The sequence below is a fragment of the Heterodontus francisci genome, chromosome 1, assembly GCF_036365525.1.
Source record: "Heterodontus francisci isolate sHetFra1 chromosome 1, sHetFra1.hap1, whole genome shotgun sequence".
NCBI lineage: Eukaryota > Metazoa > Chordata > Chondrichthyes > Heterodontiformes > Heterodontidae > Heterodontus > Heterodontus francisci.
In genome coordinates, this window is record NC_090371.1 from 139,617,854 (window position 1) to 139,639,509 (window position 21,656).

A 21,656-nucleotide genomic window follows, 5' to 3' on the forward strand; every position below is an offset into this window, starting at 1 on the left:
GAACTTAGAGCATGGATCAGTACTTGGAGCTACGATGTTGTGGCCATTACGGAGACGTGGATATCACAGGGGCAGGAATGGATGTTGGATGTTCCAGGGTTTAGATGTTTCAAAAGGAATAGGGAGGGAGGTAAAAGAGGTGGGGGAGTGGCATTGTTAATCAGGGATAGTATCACAGCTGCAGAAAGGGAGGTTGTCGAGGAGGGTTTGTCTACTGAGTCATTATGGGTGGAAGTCAGAAACAGGAAAGGAGCAGTCACTTTGTTGGGAGTTTTCTATAGACCCCCCAATAGCAACAGAGACATGGAGGAACAGAATGGGAGGCAGATTTTGGAAAGGTGCAGAAGTAACAGGGTTGTTGTCATGGGTGACTTCAACTTCCCTAATATTGATTGGAATCTCCTTAGTGCAAATAGTTTGGATGGAGCAGTTTTTGTCAGGTGTGTCCAGGAAGGTTTCCTGACTCAATATGTAGATAGGCCGACCAGAGGGGAGACTATGTTGGACTTGATGCTTGGCAACGAACCAGGCCAGGTGGCAGATCTCTCGGTGGGAGAGCATTTCGGTGATAGTGATCACAACTCCCTGACCTTTACTATAGTCATGGAGAGGGACAGGAGCAGACGGGATGGGAAAATATTTAATTGGGGGAGGGGGAATTACAATGCTATTAGGCAGGAACTGGGGAGCATAAATTGGGAACAGATGTTCTCAGGGAAATGCACGACAGATATGTGGAGGTTGTTTAGGGAGCACTTGCTGGATATGGTTTGTCCCGATGAGGCAGGGAAGGGATGGTAGGGTGAAGGAACCTTGGATGACAAGAGATGTGGAACAGCTAGTCAAGAGGAAGAAGGAAGCTTACTTAAGGTTGAGGAAGCAAGGATCAGACAGGGCTCTAGAGGGTTACAAGGTAGCCAGGAAGGAACTGAAGAATGGACTTAGGAGAGCTAGAAGGGGACATGAAAAAGTCTTGGCGGGTAGGATTAAGGAAAGTCCCAAGGCGTTCTGCACTTATGTGAGGAACAAGAGGATGGCCAGAGTGAGGGTAGGGCCGATCAGGGATAGTGGAGGGAACTTGTGCCTGGAGTCGGAGGAGGTAGGGGAGGTCCTAAATGAATACTTTGCTTCAGTATTCACTAGTGAGGGGGACCTGGTCGTTTGTGAGGACAGCGTGGAACAGGCTGATATGCTCGAACAGGTTGAGGTTAAGAGGGAGGATGTGCTGGAAATTTTGAATGATATGAGGACAGATAAGTCCCCGGGGCCAGACGGGATATACCCAAGGATATTACGGGAAGCGAGAGAAGAGATTGCTGCGCCTTTGGCGATGATCTTTGCGTCTTCACTGTCCACTGGAGTAGTACCGGATGATTGGAGGGTGGCAAATGTTGTTCCCTTGTTCAAGAAAGGGAATAGGGATAACCCTGGGAATTATAGACCAGTCAGTCTTACGTCGGTAGTGGGCAAATTATTGGAGAGGATTCTGAGAGACAGGATTTATGATTATTTGGAAAAGCATGGTTTGATTAGAGACAGTCAGCATGGCTTTGTGAGGGGCAGGTCATGCCTCACAAGCCTTATGGAATTCTTTAAAGATGTGACAAAACACATTGATGAAGGAAGAGCAGTGGATATGGTGTATATGGATTTTAGCAAGGCGTTTGATAAGGTTCCCCATGGTAGGCTCATTCAGAAAGTAAGGAGGCATGGGATTCAGGGAAAGTTGGCTGTCTGGATACAAAATTGGCTGGCCCACAGAAGTCAGAGGGTGGTAGTAGATGGAAAGTATTCAGCATGGAGCTCGGTGACCAGTGGTGTTCCACAAGGATCTGTTTTTTTTAAGAATTAGAATTAGAACATTACAGCGCAGTACAGGCCCTTCGGCCCTCGATGTTGCGCCGACCATCTGACCTACACTATTCCATTTTCATCCATATGTCTATCCAATGACCACTTAAATGCCCTTAAAGTTGGCGAGTCTACTACTGTTGCAGGCAGGGCGTTCCACGCCCCTACTACTCTCTGCGTAAAGAAACTACCTCTGACATCTGTCCTATATCTTTCACCCCTCAACTTAAAGCTATGTCCCCTCGTGTTTGCCATCATCATCCGAGGAAAAAGACTCTCACTATCCACCCTATCTAACCCTCTGATTATCTTGTATGTCTCTATTAAGTCACCTCTCCTCCTCCTTCTCTCTAACGAAAACAACCCCAAGTCCCTCAGCCTTTCCTCGTAAGACCTTCCTTCCATACCAGGCAACATCCTAGTAAATCTCCTCTGCACCCTTTCCAAAGCTTCCACATCCTTCCTATAATGCGGTGACCAGAACAGCACGCAATACTCAAGGTGCGGCCTCACCAGAGTTTTGTACAGCTGCATCATGAGCTCGTGGCTCCGAAACTCGATCCCCCTACTATTAAAAGCTAACACACCATATGCCTTCTTAACAGCCCTATTAACCTGGGTAGCAACTTTCAGGGATTTATGTTCCTGGACACCAAGATCTCTCTGCTCATCTACACTACTAAGAATCTTCCCATTAGCCCAGTACTCTGCATTGCTGTTACTCCTTCCAAAGTGAATCACCTCACACTTCTCCGCATTAAACTCCATTTGCCATCTCTCAGCCCAGCTCTGCAGCCTATCTATGTCCCTCTGTACCCTACAACACCCTTCGACACTATCCACAACTCCACCGACCTTCGTGTCATCCGCAAATTTACTAACCCACCCTTCTGCACCCTCATCCAGGTCATTTATAAAAATGACAAACAGCAGTGGCCCCAAAACAGAACCTTGCGGTACACCACTAGTAACTAAACTCCAGGATGAACATTTGCCATCAACCACCACCCTCTGTCTTCTTTCAGCTAGCCAATTTCTGATCCAAAGCTCTAAATCACCTTCAACCCCATACTTCCGTATTTTCTTGGAATGACTTGGATGAGGAAGTGGAAGGCTGGGTTAGCAAGTTTGCCGATGACACGAGTTGTGGATAGTGTGGAAGGCTGTTGTAGGTTGCAACGGGACATTGACAGGATGCAGAGCTGGGCTGAGAAGTGGCAGATGGAGTTCAACCTGGAAAAGTGTGAAGTGATTCATTTTGGAAGGTCGAATTTGAATGTGGAATACAGGCTTAAAGACAGGATTCTTGGTAGTGTGGAGGAACAGCGGGATCTTGGGGTCCATGTCCATAGATCGCTCAAAGTTGCCACCCAAGTTGATAGGGTTGTTAAGAAGGCGTATGGTGTGTTGGCTTTCATTAACAGGGGGATTGAGTTTAAGAGCTGTGAGGTTATGCTGCAGCTCTATAAAGCCCTGGTTCGACCACACTTGGAATATTGTGTTCAGTTCTGGTCGCCTCATTATAGGAAGGATGTGGAAACTTTAGAGAGGGTGCAAAGGAGATTTACCAGGATGCTGCCTGGACTGGAGGGCATGTCCTACGAAGAAAGATTGAGGGAGCTAGGGCTTTTCTCATTGGAGCGAAGAAGGATGAGAGGTGACTTGATAGAGGGGTACAAGATGATGAGAGGCATAGATAGAGTGGATAGTCAGAGACTTTTTATCAGGGTGGAAAGGGGGCATAATTTTAAGGTGATTGGAGGAAGGTTTTTGGGAGATGTCAGAGGTAGGTTCTTTACACAGAGAGTGGTGGGTGCATGGAATGCGCTGCCAGCGGTGGTAGTAGAAGCAGATACATTAGGGGCATTTAAGCGATTCTTGGATAGGTACATGGATGATAGTAGAATGAAGGGTAGGTAGTTAGTTTGATCTTAGAGTAGGTTAAAGGTTCGGCACAACATCGTGGGCCGAAGGGCCTGTACTGTGCTGTACTGTTCTATGTTCTATGTTCTAAGAGTGTCTGCAGAGATCTGGATAGGTTAAGAGAGTGGGCAAAAATTTGGCAGATGAGTTTTTCCCTTTGGTGGGAAGAATAGAAAAGCAGAATATTATTTAAATGGAGAGAGACTGCAGAATGCTCCAGTACAGAGAGATCTAGGTGCCCTTGTACATAGAGTTAGATAGCACAGAAACAGGCCCTTTGGCCCATCATGTCTGTGCCGACCATCAAGCACCTATCTATTCTAATCCCATTTTCCAGCACTTGGCCCGTAGCCTTGTATTCTATGGTGTTTCAATTGCTCATCTAAATACTTCTTAAATGTTGTGAGGGTTCCTGCCTCTACCACCCCTTCAGGCAGTGTGTTCCAGATTCTGACCACCCTCTGGGTGCAAGCATTTTTCCTTAAATCCCCTCTAAACCTCCTGCTCCTTACCTTAAATCTATGCCCCCTGGTTATTGACCGCTCTGCTAAGGGAAAAAAGTTTCTTCTTATTTATCCCATCAATGCCCCTCTTAATTTTGTATACCTCAATCATGTTCCCCCTCAGCCTTCTCTGTTCTAAGGAAAACAACCCTTGCCTATCCAGTCTCTCTTCATAGGGCAGCACAGTGGCGCAGTGGTTAGCATCGCAGCCTCACAGCTTCAGCGACCCGGGTTCGGTTCTGCGTACTGCCTGTACGGAGTTTGCAAGTTCTCCCTGTGACTGCGTGGGTTTCCGCCGGGTGCTCCAGTTTCCTCCCACAGCCAAAGACTTGCAGGTTGATAGGTAAATTGGCCATTGTAAATTGTAAAGTGTAGGTAGGTGGTAGGAGAATTGGGGATGTGGTAGGGAATATGGGATTAACGTAGGATTAGTAGCACAGACTCGGTGGGCCAAAGGTCCTGTTTCACTGCTGTATCTCTCTCTATAGCTGAAATGCTCCAGCCCAGGCAACATCCTGGTGAATCTCCTCTGCACCCTCTCCAGTGCAATAACATTCTTCCTATAGTGTGGTGACCAGAACTGTACACAGTACTCCAGCTGTGGCCTAACTAGCGTTTTATATAGCTCCATCATAACCTCCCTGCTCTTATATTCATGAATCACAAAAAGTCTGCATGTAGGTACAGCAAGTAATTAGGAAGGCAAATGGAATGTTGCCCTTTATTGCAAGGGGGATAGAGTATCTATAGGGACATCTTGCTGCAACTGTACTGGGCCTTGGTGAGTCTGCACCAAGAGAACTGCGTACAGTTTTGGTCTCCTTACCTTTTTTAATTGTTTGGGGGATGTGGGCGTCGCTGGCTAGGCCAGCAGTTATTGCCCATCTCTAATTGCCCTTGAGAAGTTGGTGGTGAGCTGCCTTCTTGAACCGCTGCAGTCCTTGGGGTGTAGGAACACCAACAGTGCTGTTAGGAAGAGAGTTCCAGGATTTTGAAACAGCGACAGTAAAGGAACGTAAGGAGGGATATACCTGCATTGGAAGCAGCTCAGACAAGGTTCACTAGGTTGATTCCTGGGATGAAGGGGTTGTCTTATGAGTAAAGGCTGAACAGGTTGGGCCTTTGTTCATTGGAGTTTAGAAGAATGAGAGGTGATCTTATTGAAACAGAGATTCTGAGAGGGCTTGACAGGGTCGATGCTGAGAAGACGTTTCCCCTCGTGGGGGAATCTAGAACGAGAGAGTACATTTTCAAAATAAGGGGTCTCCCTTTGAAGACGGAGATGGGGAGAAATTTCTTCTCTCAGAGGGTCGTTAACTTTTGGAATTCTCAACCCCAGCGAGCAATGGAAGCTGGGTCATTGAATATATTCAAGGCTGAGTTAGACAGATTTTTGACCCACAAGGGAGTCAAGAGTTACGGGGGGCCAGCAGGAAAGTGGAATTAAGGCCACAATCTGATCAGCCATGATCCTATTGAATGGCAGAGCAGGCTCGAAGAGCTGCTGCAGCTCTGAAGCACGAGCTGCCATTCCCAACAACATACAAATGCGAGATCGGATTTTCAACACTTGGGGGGCCAGAAAATGAAGAAGAACTGGCTGAAAATAGACCCTGAGATGAGACTGAAGCTCTGCAACTTGGAACCATTCATCACCTCACTGATGTCTCATCAAAAGCAGCACTATTCTTCCCATTAATTCTGAGGAGTTCTTTTGCGGTGGCAAGTAAAAGCGGGTGGGGTAGGACTGGTAGCTGGTCCACAGGGTCTTTTGCCCTGCTTAAGTGGGCCTGCGAATGAAAAAGATTGAGAACCACTGAATTCCACAAACAGCCATGTGTTTTGCCATTTGATACAGTAAGTTGGAGTATAAAATGAACAGTAAAAGTTACCAAAAACTCTGGCCACAAAACCCAAGGGAAACTGAGAGGCAAACACGGTGAGAAACCACGGGGCAGCATAAAGGCTGGGACTAATTTCATTCTCCTCAAAGTGGCAGTAGAGATCTCGGTGATAGTCATGGAGGAGTCGTGAAAGCTGGTACATCTGTATCTGTAAATCCCGAATGAGGACACTTCAATGAACGGTTATACACAATAAATGAACACCAAGTAGCTTCTGTAACTCTCTATGACAAGTATGGTTCTGCCAGTCTCCTGTTCCTCCTCCTTCACTGACAGAGCTCCCAGGGAAACTCTATGAATAGGCCTATTCAGCAGTTTCTCAGGAGGGTCCACCAGTTTTTCCCTGGAGGTCTGGCAGGAGACTGCTGGACCTATACAATTTCACAGCCAAAATCTATTGGATACCAAGTACAAATTTTGGGTGAACAGGCCTGAACTGCCCCTCCCCCCACCGCCACAATTTAATCAAGGCTGAATGACCATCATTAGCTGCCATCCCAGCTCTCCCTCCCACTACCGCACACGCACACATACTGCATTAAGAATATCTTACACTATTTACCCTCAAGGATCTTGAATGTTTTGTGGTCTCCCAGCTATATACCCACCTCTCCTGTAACACTGTTTGGATCTCCCAATTCATTTCCTGTCCTGTCCCTCACACAGCTCTGAAACAGTCCTTACCAAAGTTACAAATGACATTCTGGGCTGGATTTTGTGCAGGAGGCAGCACTCCTGGCACCGGGCTGAAAAGGCGGAGGGAACACCAGCTCTGCATTTCTTTGGCCCCCAAGAGCAATCCACCAGTCTTTTGGGGTCAAACATTTCGGAGGTAGACTCCCCAGACCTTGAAAGACTTTTTAGGGGCAGGGATCCTGCCTCCCAGTATCAGCAGCGCCACTGGGAGCAATGGCCACTGCCAGTACTGCAGAGGCCTCGGACCCAGGCCCAGCAGTGAAACCCCAGAACACAGGTAGGTGAGGTGGGGCTGCAAGGGCCAGTCCAGAAGGCCCCAGCGAGGCAGAGTGGTTGTTCAGTCCAGGTGCAGGGAAGGTCCTGGGGGTACAGTTGTTCCTGGTGGGGGGGGGGGGGGGCCTCCGTGTGTCACAAATGGCTCACAAAGGAGAGATTCCCCTCCACCACCCCACCCCAAGCCTGCAGGGAGGGTGCCTCGTTTTCATAGGTGTTCTCCCCAGTAAGATCCCAGTGGCAGGGGGAAAAAGGCCCTTAAAAGGCCACTTAAGGGCCTCAACTGGCCTTTGGGCGGGAAGGTCTACGTCAGCTTATCCCACCCCTCGGAAAATCTGAACCGGGAATCCTGGTGTCGGGTTCTGCGGCGGGTGGTTCCGCTCCAATTCTCCAGCACCCCCGCCACAAAACCCGCCTTCCAGGTGAGCACAAGATCCAGCCCTCTGTGACTGTTTTACATTGTCTATCTTCATCCTGCTTTCTCTTTCCCAAATGCAAGAATTTGAAGATCTAACTAAATGTTAGAATGTAAAATGTGAACTTTAACCAATTTATTAAAATTAAGAAAAACAACAGCCGTACAGTCATCTACAGAGTGCAACTTTCAGCCTCTCAATTATTATATTAATTCAGATCAGGATTCAAGAATTATAACAATATAACATCTGTACCTGTAGAATAATCATGTCTGGTCGATATTGCCGCCTCAAGCCCATATCATACATGAGAAACTTCAACATATGAAAAGCATCTTCTTCACTCATGTGCAGCAGCAAGATTCCTGCTACAAAGCTAAGGCCCTGACAATAGCCCACTTCCTGATCCAGCAGAGAGTAGGCTTTCAAGAGATTATAGAGAGAGAGTTGGCCAGCACCCAACTGAGTCGTAAAATAGGGATGTGTTGGAAATGTACGACCTGTAAAACAAAGACAGTTTAATACATTAAAGAAAGCAATGCTTTAAAACCCCAATTATCTAGTGGTCACTATGCTGAGCAACTATATTCCTTATTAAGGCATAATAATTTTTATTCAGCATGGAATATCTGAAAAATAACCAATGAAATGGATTACACAACAGCATAATTCACACAAATACTTCATTGCTGCTTAGCTGCATTAAATATTAGGCTAATGGAATAATTAATAATTTGGTGAATTGACTGATGCTAAATGTTTGGTGTGCACAAACTGAACCACAGAAAATGAGGCAGAACCCACAATTTGATACAAATTCTCAACTTTTCATTCAAAATATAGGGTTAACCTTTTCATAACATTAGGAAGGCTTCTTTAACAATTGTAACGCATATATATTATTACGGTCAGGTGAGGAGGGGTTGAAAGGTTTCCCTCATTTCTGTCTCCTTATTTGACCAGAACAGGTTTAATTTGTTTTTTTAAGGCTTAATTCTTTTTTTTAAAAGTGGATGTACTGGCCAATCCAGTAGGTGGTTGATTACTTACTTGCTACGATCATAACAAGAACCATTCGGACAGGTTTTCTTGAGTTTAGCAAAGAAAGAGGTTAACTTTATTGTACTTAAACCAAACGAAGTAAAATAAACTATGCTCCAACATTTACACACAAATAGGTTACAGAGTGGGGAAGGGTAGATTGGTCAAGTTAGAGTACATAGAAAAAAGGGGTATACAGTCTGTGGAGTTTGGTGATTCAGCTGGCTTCTAGTTGAATTTGATGGTTGTGAGCCTTTTAGTCTGAAGAGATAGATGACTGATGTGGTGGGTCTCTTGGGGATAGCGATGCCAAGAATGATTTCCACAAAACGGGTTGATTACAGCCTGTGTGCACAGTCAATAGGCAGGGTTCGCAACTTGCAAGCTGGAACGGGGAGAGAGAGAGAGAGAGAGAGAGAGAGAGAGACACCCCCTCTTGGATCTGGACATGTCAGAGTTCAGATGCTTCTCCTTGTTGCTGCAGAGAAACACCAGCTTAAAGCCAAAGATTGGGTTGGGGGGGGGGCGGGCGGTGGGGGGGCTTGTCTCATGACAGTCACCCAGTGATTCAAGCATGGTAGTTAGCAGAGTATTTCTTCTTGCTAAAAAGAACAGGCAGTTCCCTTAAACTTCCTGGGTCTTGGTTCTTGCTGGGATGAGCAGACATTTTGTTTCCACGTCACAGGCCTTGCAATGTAGGATACAGTGTTGCAAATTAGGTCACCATCGAAAGCTGCTAGCAAAGTCATCTTTTAACTGTTCCTTTTTAAATTCTTTAAAAAAATATAAATTCAGGTCTCCAGTCAGTGAATTAAAGAAAATTATAATTCAACAAAGCATGTTGGTGTGACAATATTCATAAGGCTGGGGGAGCAGTTATAGCTCAATGTCAGTTAACAATCCATTCAACAGCTTTAGCTGTTGTAGTGTGACTGGTTGTGATGCCACCAGGAACGGATTTCTCAGGGCAAGAGTTCAATATGTGGCCGATGGTCTGACTCAGATGGCCACAGTCACAAATTGAGCTGGTCCTCATGTTCCATGTGGAGCATGGGGCCACATCTTCCCTGGCCCGTCCTCAAGCGGTTGAGGGTTGTCCAGATTTTCCATGGGAGGTTGAAACCTGGGATTTCACCACTCGGGTCAGTTACCAAGTTGCGCTTGGTGATGTTAGCAGTCAACCAGGAGGTGAGACGACAAGAGGAGGGGCTGTTAGAAGTTTGTAGAGTGCAGAGTATGTTCCAGGAGGGGCTATGAGGTTTCAGGTGAGTGCGTGGGTTTTTTTTTTTTTGAGGTCATGTATCAATGGGAGTGCTTTGTTAGCTGTCAGCCAGAGGTGTTCCTCGAGAAGAATGTTTTCCCTGCGGACATCAGGATGTTCAATGTGTGCTAGCACAGGAAGCCACTCGAGCGGTGTTGGGCTCAAAATTCCAGAAATAATGCTCATGATTTCCTGCAGGTGGATAGCTACCATGTTTGTGTGGCAGCTCCCAAGCCAGGTTGAGCAGCAGTACTCTGCTGTTAGGTAGGGTGAGTGAAGCAGTGTGTAGTGTGTTGGCTCTACTGCCCCAGGTGGTTCCCGCCAGTTTCCTTACGAGATTCTTATGATGTGGTAAGGTAACGTAGTCAATAAGAAAGTATTTGCCCACTCAAATCACACTGGCAATTTTCACTCCCACTACCACAGCACTGTCCAAACTAAAACCCATTACAGCTCTACCCACCATCCAAAATAAATGACCTGACTTTCACTGACTCGATCAGTCCAGTTGGGGGGAATTTTATGGCAGTGATGGGGATCTTAGCCACCAGCTGGAGTTGGCAAGAGACCCACTTTGCCTCCTCCTGTGAAGGCCTGCTGTATTATGAGCCGTCAGGAAATTAACAGGCCACCAATGGACCTTCCCTGGGATCAGGACCCCGGGGGCAGTTAGTCCAGCCCACCGAGAGCTGCCGGCCCATCAGAGACTGACAGCTCTTTTGCTCAGCAGCGTCACTGGGAAGGCGGAGGCTGCTGCCGGAATGACACCCACTGGAGGCCCAGGAACACAGAGCGACCCAGGCCAGTGGTGAGTGATGGCGGGAAGGGTTTCGCAGGGTGGGGTCACAGGGGAGAAGGGCATGTGGGGGGGGTCAGCAGCAAGTACCGGGGGATGCTAGTTCCCTCAATCAGGCACTGAGTTCCTTTGAACAAGGGACCCCCCACCAGGGGACTATAAACAACCCTGCACGAATTTGCTCGTCGTGCTCCCTGTGTGGTGACAGGCTCAGCCACCGCTGGGTTAATACCAGTGGAGGCAGGAAGAGGCCCTTAATTGGGCATTAATTGCCCCAGAGGGCCTCAATTGGCAGCAGGGCGGGAAGGCCATCCGTGGGCCTTCCGCATGGACTTAGTCGGGATGGAGGCAGGAAAGTGGTGGGGTCCCCACCCACCAGCATCCCGCCTGATTAAATGCACTCCCCATCTCAAAACTTGCCATGGGGGAAGCGCATAAAATACCTCCCTAGGTCACGTGTTTTGCTGTTGGATCAACTGGTTCCTTCTCTTGAGCTCTGTTTTCCTGTGTTGAGGCAGTTCAACAGTCAGTGGACTTGGGTTGTAATGTGAGTATGCTGACACACAGGGCAGAATTTTGTTCTGTCCTTGGGGGTGGGCACGGAGGTGGTGGGGGGGAAAGCAAAATTTCTGATGTTGCCCGGGCCCCCTGTCGTTTTGTCCAGGGAGGGGAAGGCTGAAGATGGCCTTCCCACCCAAGGCCAATTGAAGTCCTTAAGTGGCCAATTAACGGCCTCTTCTCACCTTTGCCTCAATTTTGTAGAAGGTAGAGGGGCCTGTCACTTTGAGAGGACACCACCGGATAAAGCCTGATGGCCTCCAGGTACGGTTGGGTGGGAGGTGGCCCTCCTTTGGGGCAATCCATGGCCCCTGGAGGCCCCTCGTTGCTCCTGGCAGCAATCGTCCCCCCTGACCGCCCCCCACCCCGTCGCCGGGGACTGCCTGACTGACTCCACTTACCTGTCCCAGGGTCTTTTCCTCTCTTTGGTGGTGCAGGGCATCCTGCTGTATTGGCAATGGCCACTGCTCCCAGTGTTGCTGCCATTACTGCAGAGCTGCTGGTTTTCCGCTTGGCTAGCGGCTCTGGAGGTGGGAGGTAGTCCCTTAAAGGGACAGCATCCCTAACAGCAGGCAGTTAATTGACTGCCCACCAGGGATCCGATGGAGGGTCAAGGTGGGTTCTCCCCCGCCAGCTGAATAAAATCCGGCCCAGTGTGCAGGAAGTTGCCAAGCCCACCTGCTACACATTTGTAGAGCTCCTGTTATTGGTATTCCAAGGATCATTTTGCTGACTTGTTATTAGATTGGTGGTGTTGGTGGGGTAAATAGCAGTAGCAATGGACAAATGAAACAGTTAACAATTTATATTTTATCCCCCTTTCTTAATCCCACACAGCAGAATATTAATTTTGCTTTATCAGCAGCCACCTATCCTAATGTTGATGAATCGTGATGCCAGTTCTTGTACTAAGCTGTGATTATGGAATCAGCCTCTAATAGGCAGAAAATCTGAACCCAGCAGCAGTGTAAAAGCACAATGCGGAAAACATACTGGTTGATTAATTTGTTGTTGCTCTCCACCAAGGCTAAAAGCTTCTAAGTTATTCAGCTCAAACTGTAAACAAAGTTTAGAGTGACAGACTCTTCCACAGGTGCTGCAGAGAAATTTGTTTGTCGGGGCTGTTGCACAGTTGGCTCTCCCCTTGCGCCTCTGTCTTTTTTCCTGCCAACTACTAAGTCTCTTCGACTCGCCACATTTTAGCCCCGTCTTTATGGCTGCCCGCCAGCTCTGGCGAACGCTGGCAACTGACTCCCACGACTTGTGATCAATGTCACACGATTTCATGTCACGTTTGCAGACATCTTTAAAGCGGAGACATGGACGGCCGGTGGGTCTGATACCAGTGGCGAGCTCGCTGTACAATGTGTCTTTGGGGATCCTGCCATCTTCCATGTGGCTCACATGGCCAAGCCATCTCAAGCGCCGCTGACTCAGTAGTGTGTACAAGCTGGGGATGTTGGCCGCCTCGAGGACTTCTGTGTTGGAGATACGGTCCTGCCACCTGATGCCAAGTAATCTCCGGAGGCAGCGAAGATGGAATGAATTGAGACGTCGCTCTTGGCTGACATACATTGTCCAGGCCTCGCTGTCATAGAGCAAGGTACTGAGGACATAGGCCTGATACACTCGGACTTTTGTGTTCCGTGTCAGTGTGCCATTTTCCCACACTCTCTTGGCCAGTCTGGACATAGCAGTGGAAGCCTTTCCCATGCGCTTGTTGATTTCTGCATCTGGAGACAGGTTACTGGTAATAGTTGAGCCTAGGTAGGTGAACTCTTGAACCACTTCCAGAGCGTGGTCGCCAATATTGATGGATGGAGCATTTCTGACGTCCTGCCCCATGATGTTCGTTTTTTTGAGGCTGATGGTTAGGCCAAATTCATTGCAGGCAGCCGCAAACCTGTCGATGAGACTCTGCAGGCACTCTTCAGTGTGAGATGTTAAAGCAGCATCGTCAGCAAAGAGGAGTTCCCTGATGAGGACTTTCCGTACTTTGGACTTCGCTCTTAGACGGGCAAGGTTGAACAAACTGCCCCCTGATCTTGTGTGGAGGAAAATTCCTTCTTCAGAGGACTTGAACGCATGTGAAAGCAGCAGGGAGAAGAAAATCCCAAAAAGTGTGGGTGCGAGAACACAGCCCTGTTTCACGCCACTCAGGATAGGAAAGGAAATATGTTAAAAAAAGATAATTATACACCCAAAAAGCTTAAACAAGAAAGCTCCAGGCACTCCAGGTGAGACACAAAGAGGGAGGAGTAGGAAGAAGGAAGTTCTATAAATAATTCAAAAAAGGAGATATCAAAGGTAATTAAACACCCTTCATTTGTTAATTCTCAACATGTAAATCAACTATACAGCAGAGGGAGGTAACAGACTTGTATTTAAGTTCACATTCAACAACAAAAAGAAAGAAGCTTTTCACGCAGTTCCATTGGAGAAAATTAAGATGCAATGATTCAATTATTACATTGCAATGAGAACTTTAAGGTGTGCACAATAAATGTGTACAATCTGAAAGAAGTTGACGAATGTAGTTTGTAATTATCAGCAAAAGCGTGTATAGTGTTAGATGATGAGGCTTGGAGGTCATTGGTATGAAAGAGAAACAAAGTAGAAAAGAGGGTAGGATTCTCGCAAACCAAAGTTAATGAGAAACTCCCAAAAAAAATCAGCCATCAGCTACAGCACAGATATAGTAATTGGATGGGAAACTAGTTGGCTATAAACATAGCTTGTTCTGCAAGACTATTGTGTTATCTTTAACTTTACAACGACCTGGAATACATCACCTTTACCTCAAATGTGTAATGATCAGTCCCACCATTGTCTTTTGAATCTGGTTTCCAACCAACCCACCAACAGTGCTCTGGTCAAAGTCACCAACTTCCAGTGTGAATGTGATAGTAGCTCCTCATTCTTCTGCAACATCTTTACTACCTTTAACACAGTTGCCCACTCACATCTCCTCCAGTAGAAAGCAAGACTGCTTTAAAACTTTCTTTGGCCTCCTTATCTCGAGAGACAATGGGTAAGCGCCTGGAGGTGGCTATAAAGGCCAATTCGGGAGTGACAGGCTCTTCCACAGGTGCTGCAGAAAAATTTGTTTGTCGGGGCTGTTACACAGTTGGCTCTCCCCTTGCGCTTTTGTCTTTTTTCCTGCCAACTGCTAAGTCTCTTCGACTCGCCACACTTTAGCCCCGCCTTTATGACTGCCCACCAGCTCTGGCGAATGCGAGCAACTGACTCCCACGACTTGTGATCAATGTCACAGGACTTCATGTTGCGTTTGCAGACGTCTTTGAAGCGGAGACATGGAGCTCTTTAATCATCAAAAGTTTTAAATAATGCCTGTCCTTATCAATGATGAATAGTGATCATTTATATTATTCTTCTTGCGTGGATCTAGCACAGTCCAATTTGTTGTAGACTCCAATATATTTGAGTAGAAAGAAAACAAGGGTTCAAATAAACACTGCTGAACAGAACTGTAAAGTGACATATGAAAAAAAGACAATATCCAACAACTTTGTTGCTGACCTGTGCAAAAAAACCAAAAAAAACTAATACATCTTTGTTTAAAATGAGGCAGTGATGATATGCATATGAAAAGATATCTGCCTCTCCTCCATGGTGCATTTTAATGGTACTTTCAAATGGGACGTTTAAACTGAGGCCCTCTCAGGTAAATGTAAAAGATCCCATGACACTACTTTGAAGGGGAGTTATTCCTGATGTCCTGGTCACTATTTATCCCTCAATCAACATCACAAAAACAGATTATCTGGTCAATATCACACTGTTGTTAGGGGGAGTTTGCTGTGCGTAAATTGGCTGTTGTGTTTCCTATATTATAACAGTGATTATATTTCAAAAGTTCTTCATTGGCTGTAAAGTGTTTTGGGATGTCCAATGGTCATGAAAGGCACTATATAAATGCAAGTCTTTCTTTCTTTTACTTTGCTTTCCTGGGGCTCTATTCCTACCTGCCCAAATGCAGCCACAACATCTTCCCAAAGTATATATCTTCATCTCATATGGTCAGTCAGCTACAGGGTTTCTCTGTCAGTACACGATGCAGAGAATAACCTCCTGACCTCTCAAAGCCCATCCATCATTTACAAGCCTCAGGACAGGACTGTAATGGAATACTCCACTTGCCTGAATGGGTGCCAAAATCAAGTCTGGGGCCAGAAGTCCTGTGAAAAGCCATCGCCTCTGTTGTGAAAGAGTTGCTGGCCTCTGATTGGCCGACAGCTCTGAGGGCAGGACTTCCATCGCCAGGGTCCTTGATCTTGTGGAAGGCCTGCTGATGTCTACTTAAGTGCCTACTTGGCACTCGATTTGGCAGGCCTCTCACAGAAGAGGTGGTGCGGGGTTCTCGTCGTCGCTTTCTCCGGACGCCAAGACCCCTGATGCCATGATAAAATCCCGGCCTTTGATTGTAGGATGGTTCTAGAACTGGTCAACCGCCTGTTCAATATCACCTTGCCATGAAGAAACCAAAGTTTTTCAGTTCTACACTGGTACTGGGTACTGCCGATGTGGAGTTTGCAAGTTCTCCCTGTGATCGCGTGGGTTTTTGCCGGGTGCTCCGGTTTCCTCCCACAGCCAAAGACTTGCAGGTCGATAGGTAAATTGGCCATTATAAATTTCCCCTAGTATAGGTAGGTGGTAGGGGAATATAGGGACAGGTGGAGATGTGGTAGGAATATGGGATTAGTGTAGGATTAGTATAAATGGGTGGTTGATGGTCAGCACAGACTCGATGGGCCGAAGGGCCTGTTTCAGTGCTGTATCTATAAAGTAAAACTGAAATCATATTTTTGGCTGTCAACAACCTTTGTGCCTTGAACTCCAGCCCACATATAACTGAAATTTAAAGCAAAAGGGACGTTTAAAGCAGAATCAAAGATGTCACAATGGAGGACAAAAATTCTGAAAATATTTAACAAAAAAGCTCAAAAGGTATCACAACCCATTTGAAGCTGTTGCCAACACCGAAAGAACAGGGAATTAAGATGTGAGAGCTAAAAATGGAGGAGTAAGAAGCCTCTTGCTTGAAGCCTGAGGTTGTACTTGACCAATTCTATCACCATCTGTGACAGGCCTATGATGGCAGGTCAGTGTTCTTACAGCAAACTGACAGACTGCATCTGACTCTGCTGACCTAGACCCTGTGAAGACAGTTCCCGCACAGCCAGCTGGTTGTGACAGGGCTTGCAAATAAGGTTGGTGGCATATTGACGACAGCAGCCAATCAGACAACGCTGACTGATGATAATGCTGGCATGTCTTCTTTTATGCAATACCATATAAAGCAAGACATGCTGTGAATGGAGTGTTTCTGAACAAGAATCCATCAAAATGGTCAGTCAGGCCTTCACACTTATCTGTGTCACCAAGCTCCTGCCATACCCTACCTTGACAGTTGGAACCTCGCATGCACTAATTGTCTGCCAAAGTGAGGTCTGGTTATCTCTATCTGCAGTTGCAGCTATGCAGGCAGGCACAGAGTACCTCTCATGTACTCCAACCCAGCTGCCATCCCTCCAGGGTTCCTCCTCTTCTTCCCAGGACCTGACTTTGGGGGGATCTCCTTTGGGAAACCCACCGAAGTCTGTAATAGTGCTGCAGAAGAGAAAAAAAATCAACAAACCAATTGGAACAAAGGCTCATAAGAACCTATGCACCAGGAGTAAAGTAATAAAACAACTATGAAAACTGGAAAATATCTTAAAGACAGTAAAAACAAGTCTCTTTTTTGACACTAGCAACCCTTAATATCTAATGGGAGCTTCCTCCACACGTCCTGCCTCTCTGGAGATAAGTATTATGAGGAAATGGGGTGGAAATCCAGAGTCATAGGTCTTTGTTCCTTCTTCATCATTCCGAACACTCCAAACACTGGCATGTGGGCGAACTGGAATGTGGAAAATCGGTCCCAATGTTATCCAATTCCATTTATTTATGAAGTTGACAAGTCGTTGACAACTTGTCATGTAGCTTAATGTAAATCATTTGGCCTTTTAAAGATGCAACTTGAAAACAATTCTTAGCCTTTTAAAGCTGATTAATTCTAGTCCAAACTCCTTTTTAGGTTTGTCTGTCTTGGTAATTTAGCACAGTGCCACTTTACCCCAGCCGGTGGTAGCGTTTAGTTTGGAAATGGTATAACTTGTTCTATTTCATAAATATTGCAAACTAGACACTGCTAGAAAATAAAATTGAGCAGTGAAACCGGTAAACTCAAGATACCAAAGGGAATTGCATCAGATGTGCGCAAACTGGCTGCTGCATATATTACAACAGTGACGACACTTCAGAAAAAAAAAGTACTAACTGGCTGCAAAGAGCTTTGGGATGTCCTGTGGTTGTGGTCATATAAATGCAGGTCTTTGCTTTTATCTTTCACTCCACCCACCACACTGCTTGTGTCCAAATCTCCCAACTTTAAGTTCCCTTCTCTTACACTAATTTTCTTGTCTTCACTTGCGCCAATTCTCCCCGAATCACCAATCCCCATCCCTCCCCCGAGCCCCCATTCCCCAGTCTCCATCTCTTCCTGCCCCAAAATTTCCGGGCTCCCCTGATTTTAGACATCCCCGAATACTGTAACTCCTCCATCTCAGATCCCTCCCTTGAATGTCGACAACCACTATTGGCTAAACGCTACAGTGAGCGCCTCACAAAAAATGTTTCAATTTTGCCAGGAAAGGTCAACAATACAATCATGACCTTTCCCAGAGGGAAGATGAGAAAACAGTAGAAGTGGCATCCCAGCTCTCTCTTGTAGCTGGTTGTAGATGAGTACAGGCATGGAAGTGGGTTGCATGTCCCCTCATCCAGGAATGATATGTGGTATAGGATAAGCAGAAAGGAGAAAATAATCCTATTCTTTGTCAACATTGCATTGGTGCAGTAGAATGTCAGTTCAATCTCTCACTCTGCTAAGTTCCTGATCTCATCCACATCAATGTGGAGAGGCAATTGGTTCTGTACAATGCCTCCCCATGAAAAAAAGAACAGAAAGAATATCACTGCCAGACTGTTCCTAGGTGATTGCTACTGGTCAGCTATAGACACGTGACAACAGATCTATCAGGTCAGAAATTAGGTGACAAATAACCAGGCAAGACATATAAAAGTGTCAGGATGGGGAAACAGAATTATTTACATCAGTCATCCGTTTGAATTTCCAAAAGGCTTTTGGGGAAGTGCCACATGAGAGACTGTGCATGAAAAATAAGTTATATAGTGTCACAGGCAATATAGATCACAAATTGGCTTAACAGCTAGCCAGCATGAAGAGTAGTTTTAAATGAGGTAGCTTCCCAAGGGGTCCATGTTACCAGTGGAAGGTCCCAGATCTGATGCTTATTAATGTTCAGTTTTGGGCACCAATTCTGGTGAACACCAGAGCCCCAAAATTCTGAGACAGTTGCTCTGCGTCAAAAATATGGCCGAGCACCCATAACTGCTCTCAAATTATGGTGATAGAGTCAAGAGCAAATGTAATGTGATGCAGAACCAGTTTATACCCCTAAAGGCCAAGAGCTCTACTTGCCATAAAGCAGCCATGGACAACTAAAAAGAGGTAAGGGACAACATAAAATCAAAATAAAATACATTAAAAAATGTTTTAAAAAAAAGAGATCCTGGCAAATGGCAAATGTACAAAAAGCAGCAAAGGGTGACAAAGCAGATGGTAAGAGCTACAAAAAGGGAGCATGGAAAGAAACATGAAAGGAATATCAAAATCAACAGATAAAGCTTTTACATTTACATCAGGAAAAAGAGGGTTGTTAAAAGCAATGTGGAACCCTTGAAAACTAATAGTGGTAGCATTGTCAATGAAATTAAGGAAATGGCAGTCATGCTAAATAATTACTTTGCGTCATTATTTACAATAGAGGAAGAGGTCAGCAGGCTCGGAAACTATTACTGAACTAGGGAGAGGGTCTCAACAAAATTAATGTAGGCAAATTAACAGTAATGGAGAAGTTAATGGCACTAAAAAGAAACAAATCTCCAGGACCAGATGGTTTCCATCCCAAGGTTTTTAAAGTAATTATAATCTTCCAAAGTTCTCACAATTCAGGAATTGTTATTTAAGATTGGAAAATTACATGTTACGCCACTATTTAAGAATTGAGAGAGCGGGAAACCAGGGAATTATAGACCAATTAGCCTAATATCTGTTGTCGAGAAATTGTTAGAGTGTATAATTGAGGATAGTGTGACTGAACACCTTGAAAATTTTCAGCTGATCAGTGGGAGCCAGCACCGATTTATAAAGGGTAGCTCATGCCTGGCAAATCTGATTGAATTTTTTTGAAGAGGTGACTAAATTAGTGGACATGGAAATGTCGATGAATGTTTATTTATATGGATTTCCAGAAGGCATTTAAGAAAGACCCTCATAAGAAACTGTTAGCTAAAATTGAAGCCCATGGACTTGAAGGCAAATTGTAGATTTTTAGGAAATTGGCTGAGCAGGAAACAGAGAGAGTAGGGATAAAAGGCAGGTACTATAATTGACAGGATATGACTGGTGTTATCTTACAAGGATCTGTGTTGGGAATTCAAATATTCATTAAATACTCAGATATTGAGATGGAAAGCCACATATCCGAATTTGCCGATGACACAAAGATAGGTGGCATTGTAAGCAGTGTAGAAGAAAACATAAAAATGACAAAGAGGTATTAATAAATTAAGTGAATGGGCAAAACTGGCAAATGGATTTCAATGTAGACAAATGTGAGATCATCCAGTTATGACCTAAAAACGATAGAACTGGGTACTTTCTAAATGCTGAAAAGCTAGGAACAGTGGAGGTCCAAAGACACTTTGGGATCCAGGTAAATAGATTAAAATGTCATGAACAGGTACAGAAAATAATCAAAAAAGCTAATAGAATTCTGTCCTTCAAATCTAGAGGACTAGAATACAAGGGGGTAGAAGTCATGCTTCAGCTGTACAAAGCACTGGTCAGACAACACTTGGGGTATTGTGAGCACTTCTGGGCACCAAACCTTAGGAAGATATATGGGGTTGGAGGGAGTACAATGTAGATTCATTTGAATAATGCCTGGGCTCCAAGGACTAAGCTATGAGGAGAGATTAAACAAACTAGGGTTGTATTCCCTATAATTTTGAAGGTGAAGGCGTGATCTGATTTAAGTTTTCAGGATATTAAGGGGAACAGATAGGGTAGTTTGGAAGAAACTATTTCTGCTAATCGGGGAGTCCAGGACTAGGAGGCATGGTTTAAAAAATTGGAGCCAAACCTTTCAGGAGTAAAATTAGGAAACACTTCTTCACGCAAAGGGCGGTAGAAGTTTGGAAATCTCTTGTGCTAATGGCAACTGATGCTAGATCAATTGTTAATTTTAAAATGGAGATCGATGGAATTTTGTAAGCAAAAGATTTTAAGGGATATGGGGCAAAGGCGAGTATATGGAGTTAGGTCGTAGATTACCCATGATCTAACTGAATGGCGAAACAGACTTGAGAAGCTAAATGGCCTCTTTCCTGTTCCTATGTTCTTAGATCTATCCAGGATGATGGTCAGTTACTGCCTTCCTCCACTCACTCCTCACCCTCATCCTGAAAGGTGTCAGAAATGTAGATGGAGTAAACATGAATCTCCTGTGTTCCTCCCCATCCACCCTTCCCTCATCTCTACCCTCCCCTTAAGCTTTTCTGCTTTTAGATAGACAATAATTGCCACATGGTCAGCCTTTACAGCCTCAGGAGGAAGGGCGAGAGTAACAGGAGTCCTCTGAAGAAGCAGCACTGTCACCTGATCTTATACTTGCAGGCACCAGCTCAATACTAGCACTGCACATACTTTAGAGGATAGTATAGAGCCAGGATCTGCATGGGGCGACACATTGGGCAAGAGTGGACTGCAGCCAGGACAGGTTTTCAGTCAGCTCACGTGCAAACTCCCTGGAGGGTGAGGTCACACAGCAGTTCTGCTGCCGGAGACTCAGATGAGGATGTCAATGGGGAAAACGACAAGAAAATGCTGATGAACATGCACACCAAGGTGTGTGGTGTATTGGCAGCCTCCCAGATAGCCTACAGTAGCTAGGAGCATGGAGGAGTCTGGCTGCACCATTGCACAGAACTTGGAGCCTATCCTTTCCACTATGTAAATGGTGGACACCTTCATGGCAGAACTGCCAGACCGATCCATCACAGACCGTCTGCTGGCCACTGTCTCAGCTGCCACTGCAGCACAGACAGAGGCCTCGCGATGTCTCAGTACTACAGTGGAAGCTCAGACAAAGGTCATGAGATTTCTGGCAGCTATGCAGTCTATGACCATTACCATCCAGGCACAGACTACTGCCATTGTGGATGTGGATCTCAGTGCTCAACACGGCACACTGGCTCTCTCAGTATTCCAGCAATCTGTGCTCC

At 45.7% G+C, this 21,656-nt stretch overlaps 1 protein-coding gene across 4 annotated transcripts in view; it reads right to left on the reverse strand.

The window, feature by feature from the left end:
- Nucleotides 1-21,656, reverse strand: part of tbc1d1 (TBC1 (tre-2/USP6, BUB2, cdc16) domain family, member 1) — a 329,569-nt gene that overhangs the window by 15,489 nt on the left and 292,424 nt on the right. For all 4 annotated transcript variants that reach the window (XM_068036947.1, XM_068036966.1, XM_068036956.1 and 1 more), the window contains exons 15-16: nt 7,822-8,066; nt 6,170-6,329 (exon numbers count right to left, since the gene is read on the reverse strand). In XM_068036947.1, coding sequence (XP_067893048.1) covers nt 6,170-6,329; nt 7,822-8,066 — 405 coding nt within the window. The remainder of the gene's footprint in view (nt 1-6,169; nt 6,330-7,821; nt 8,067-21,656) is intronic.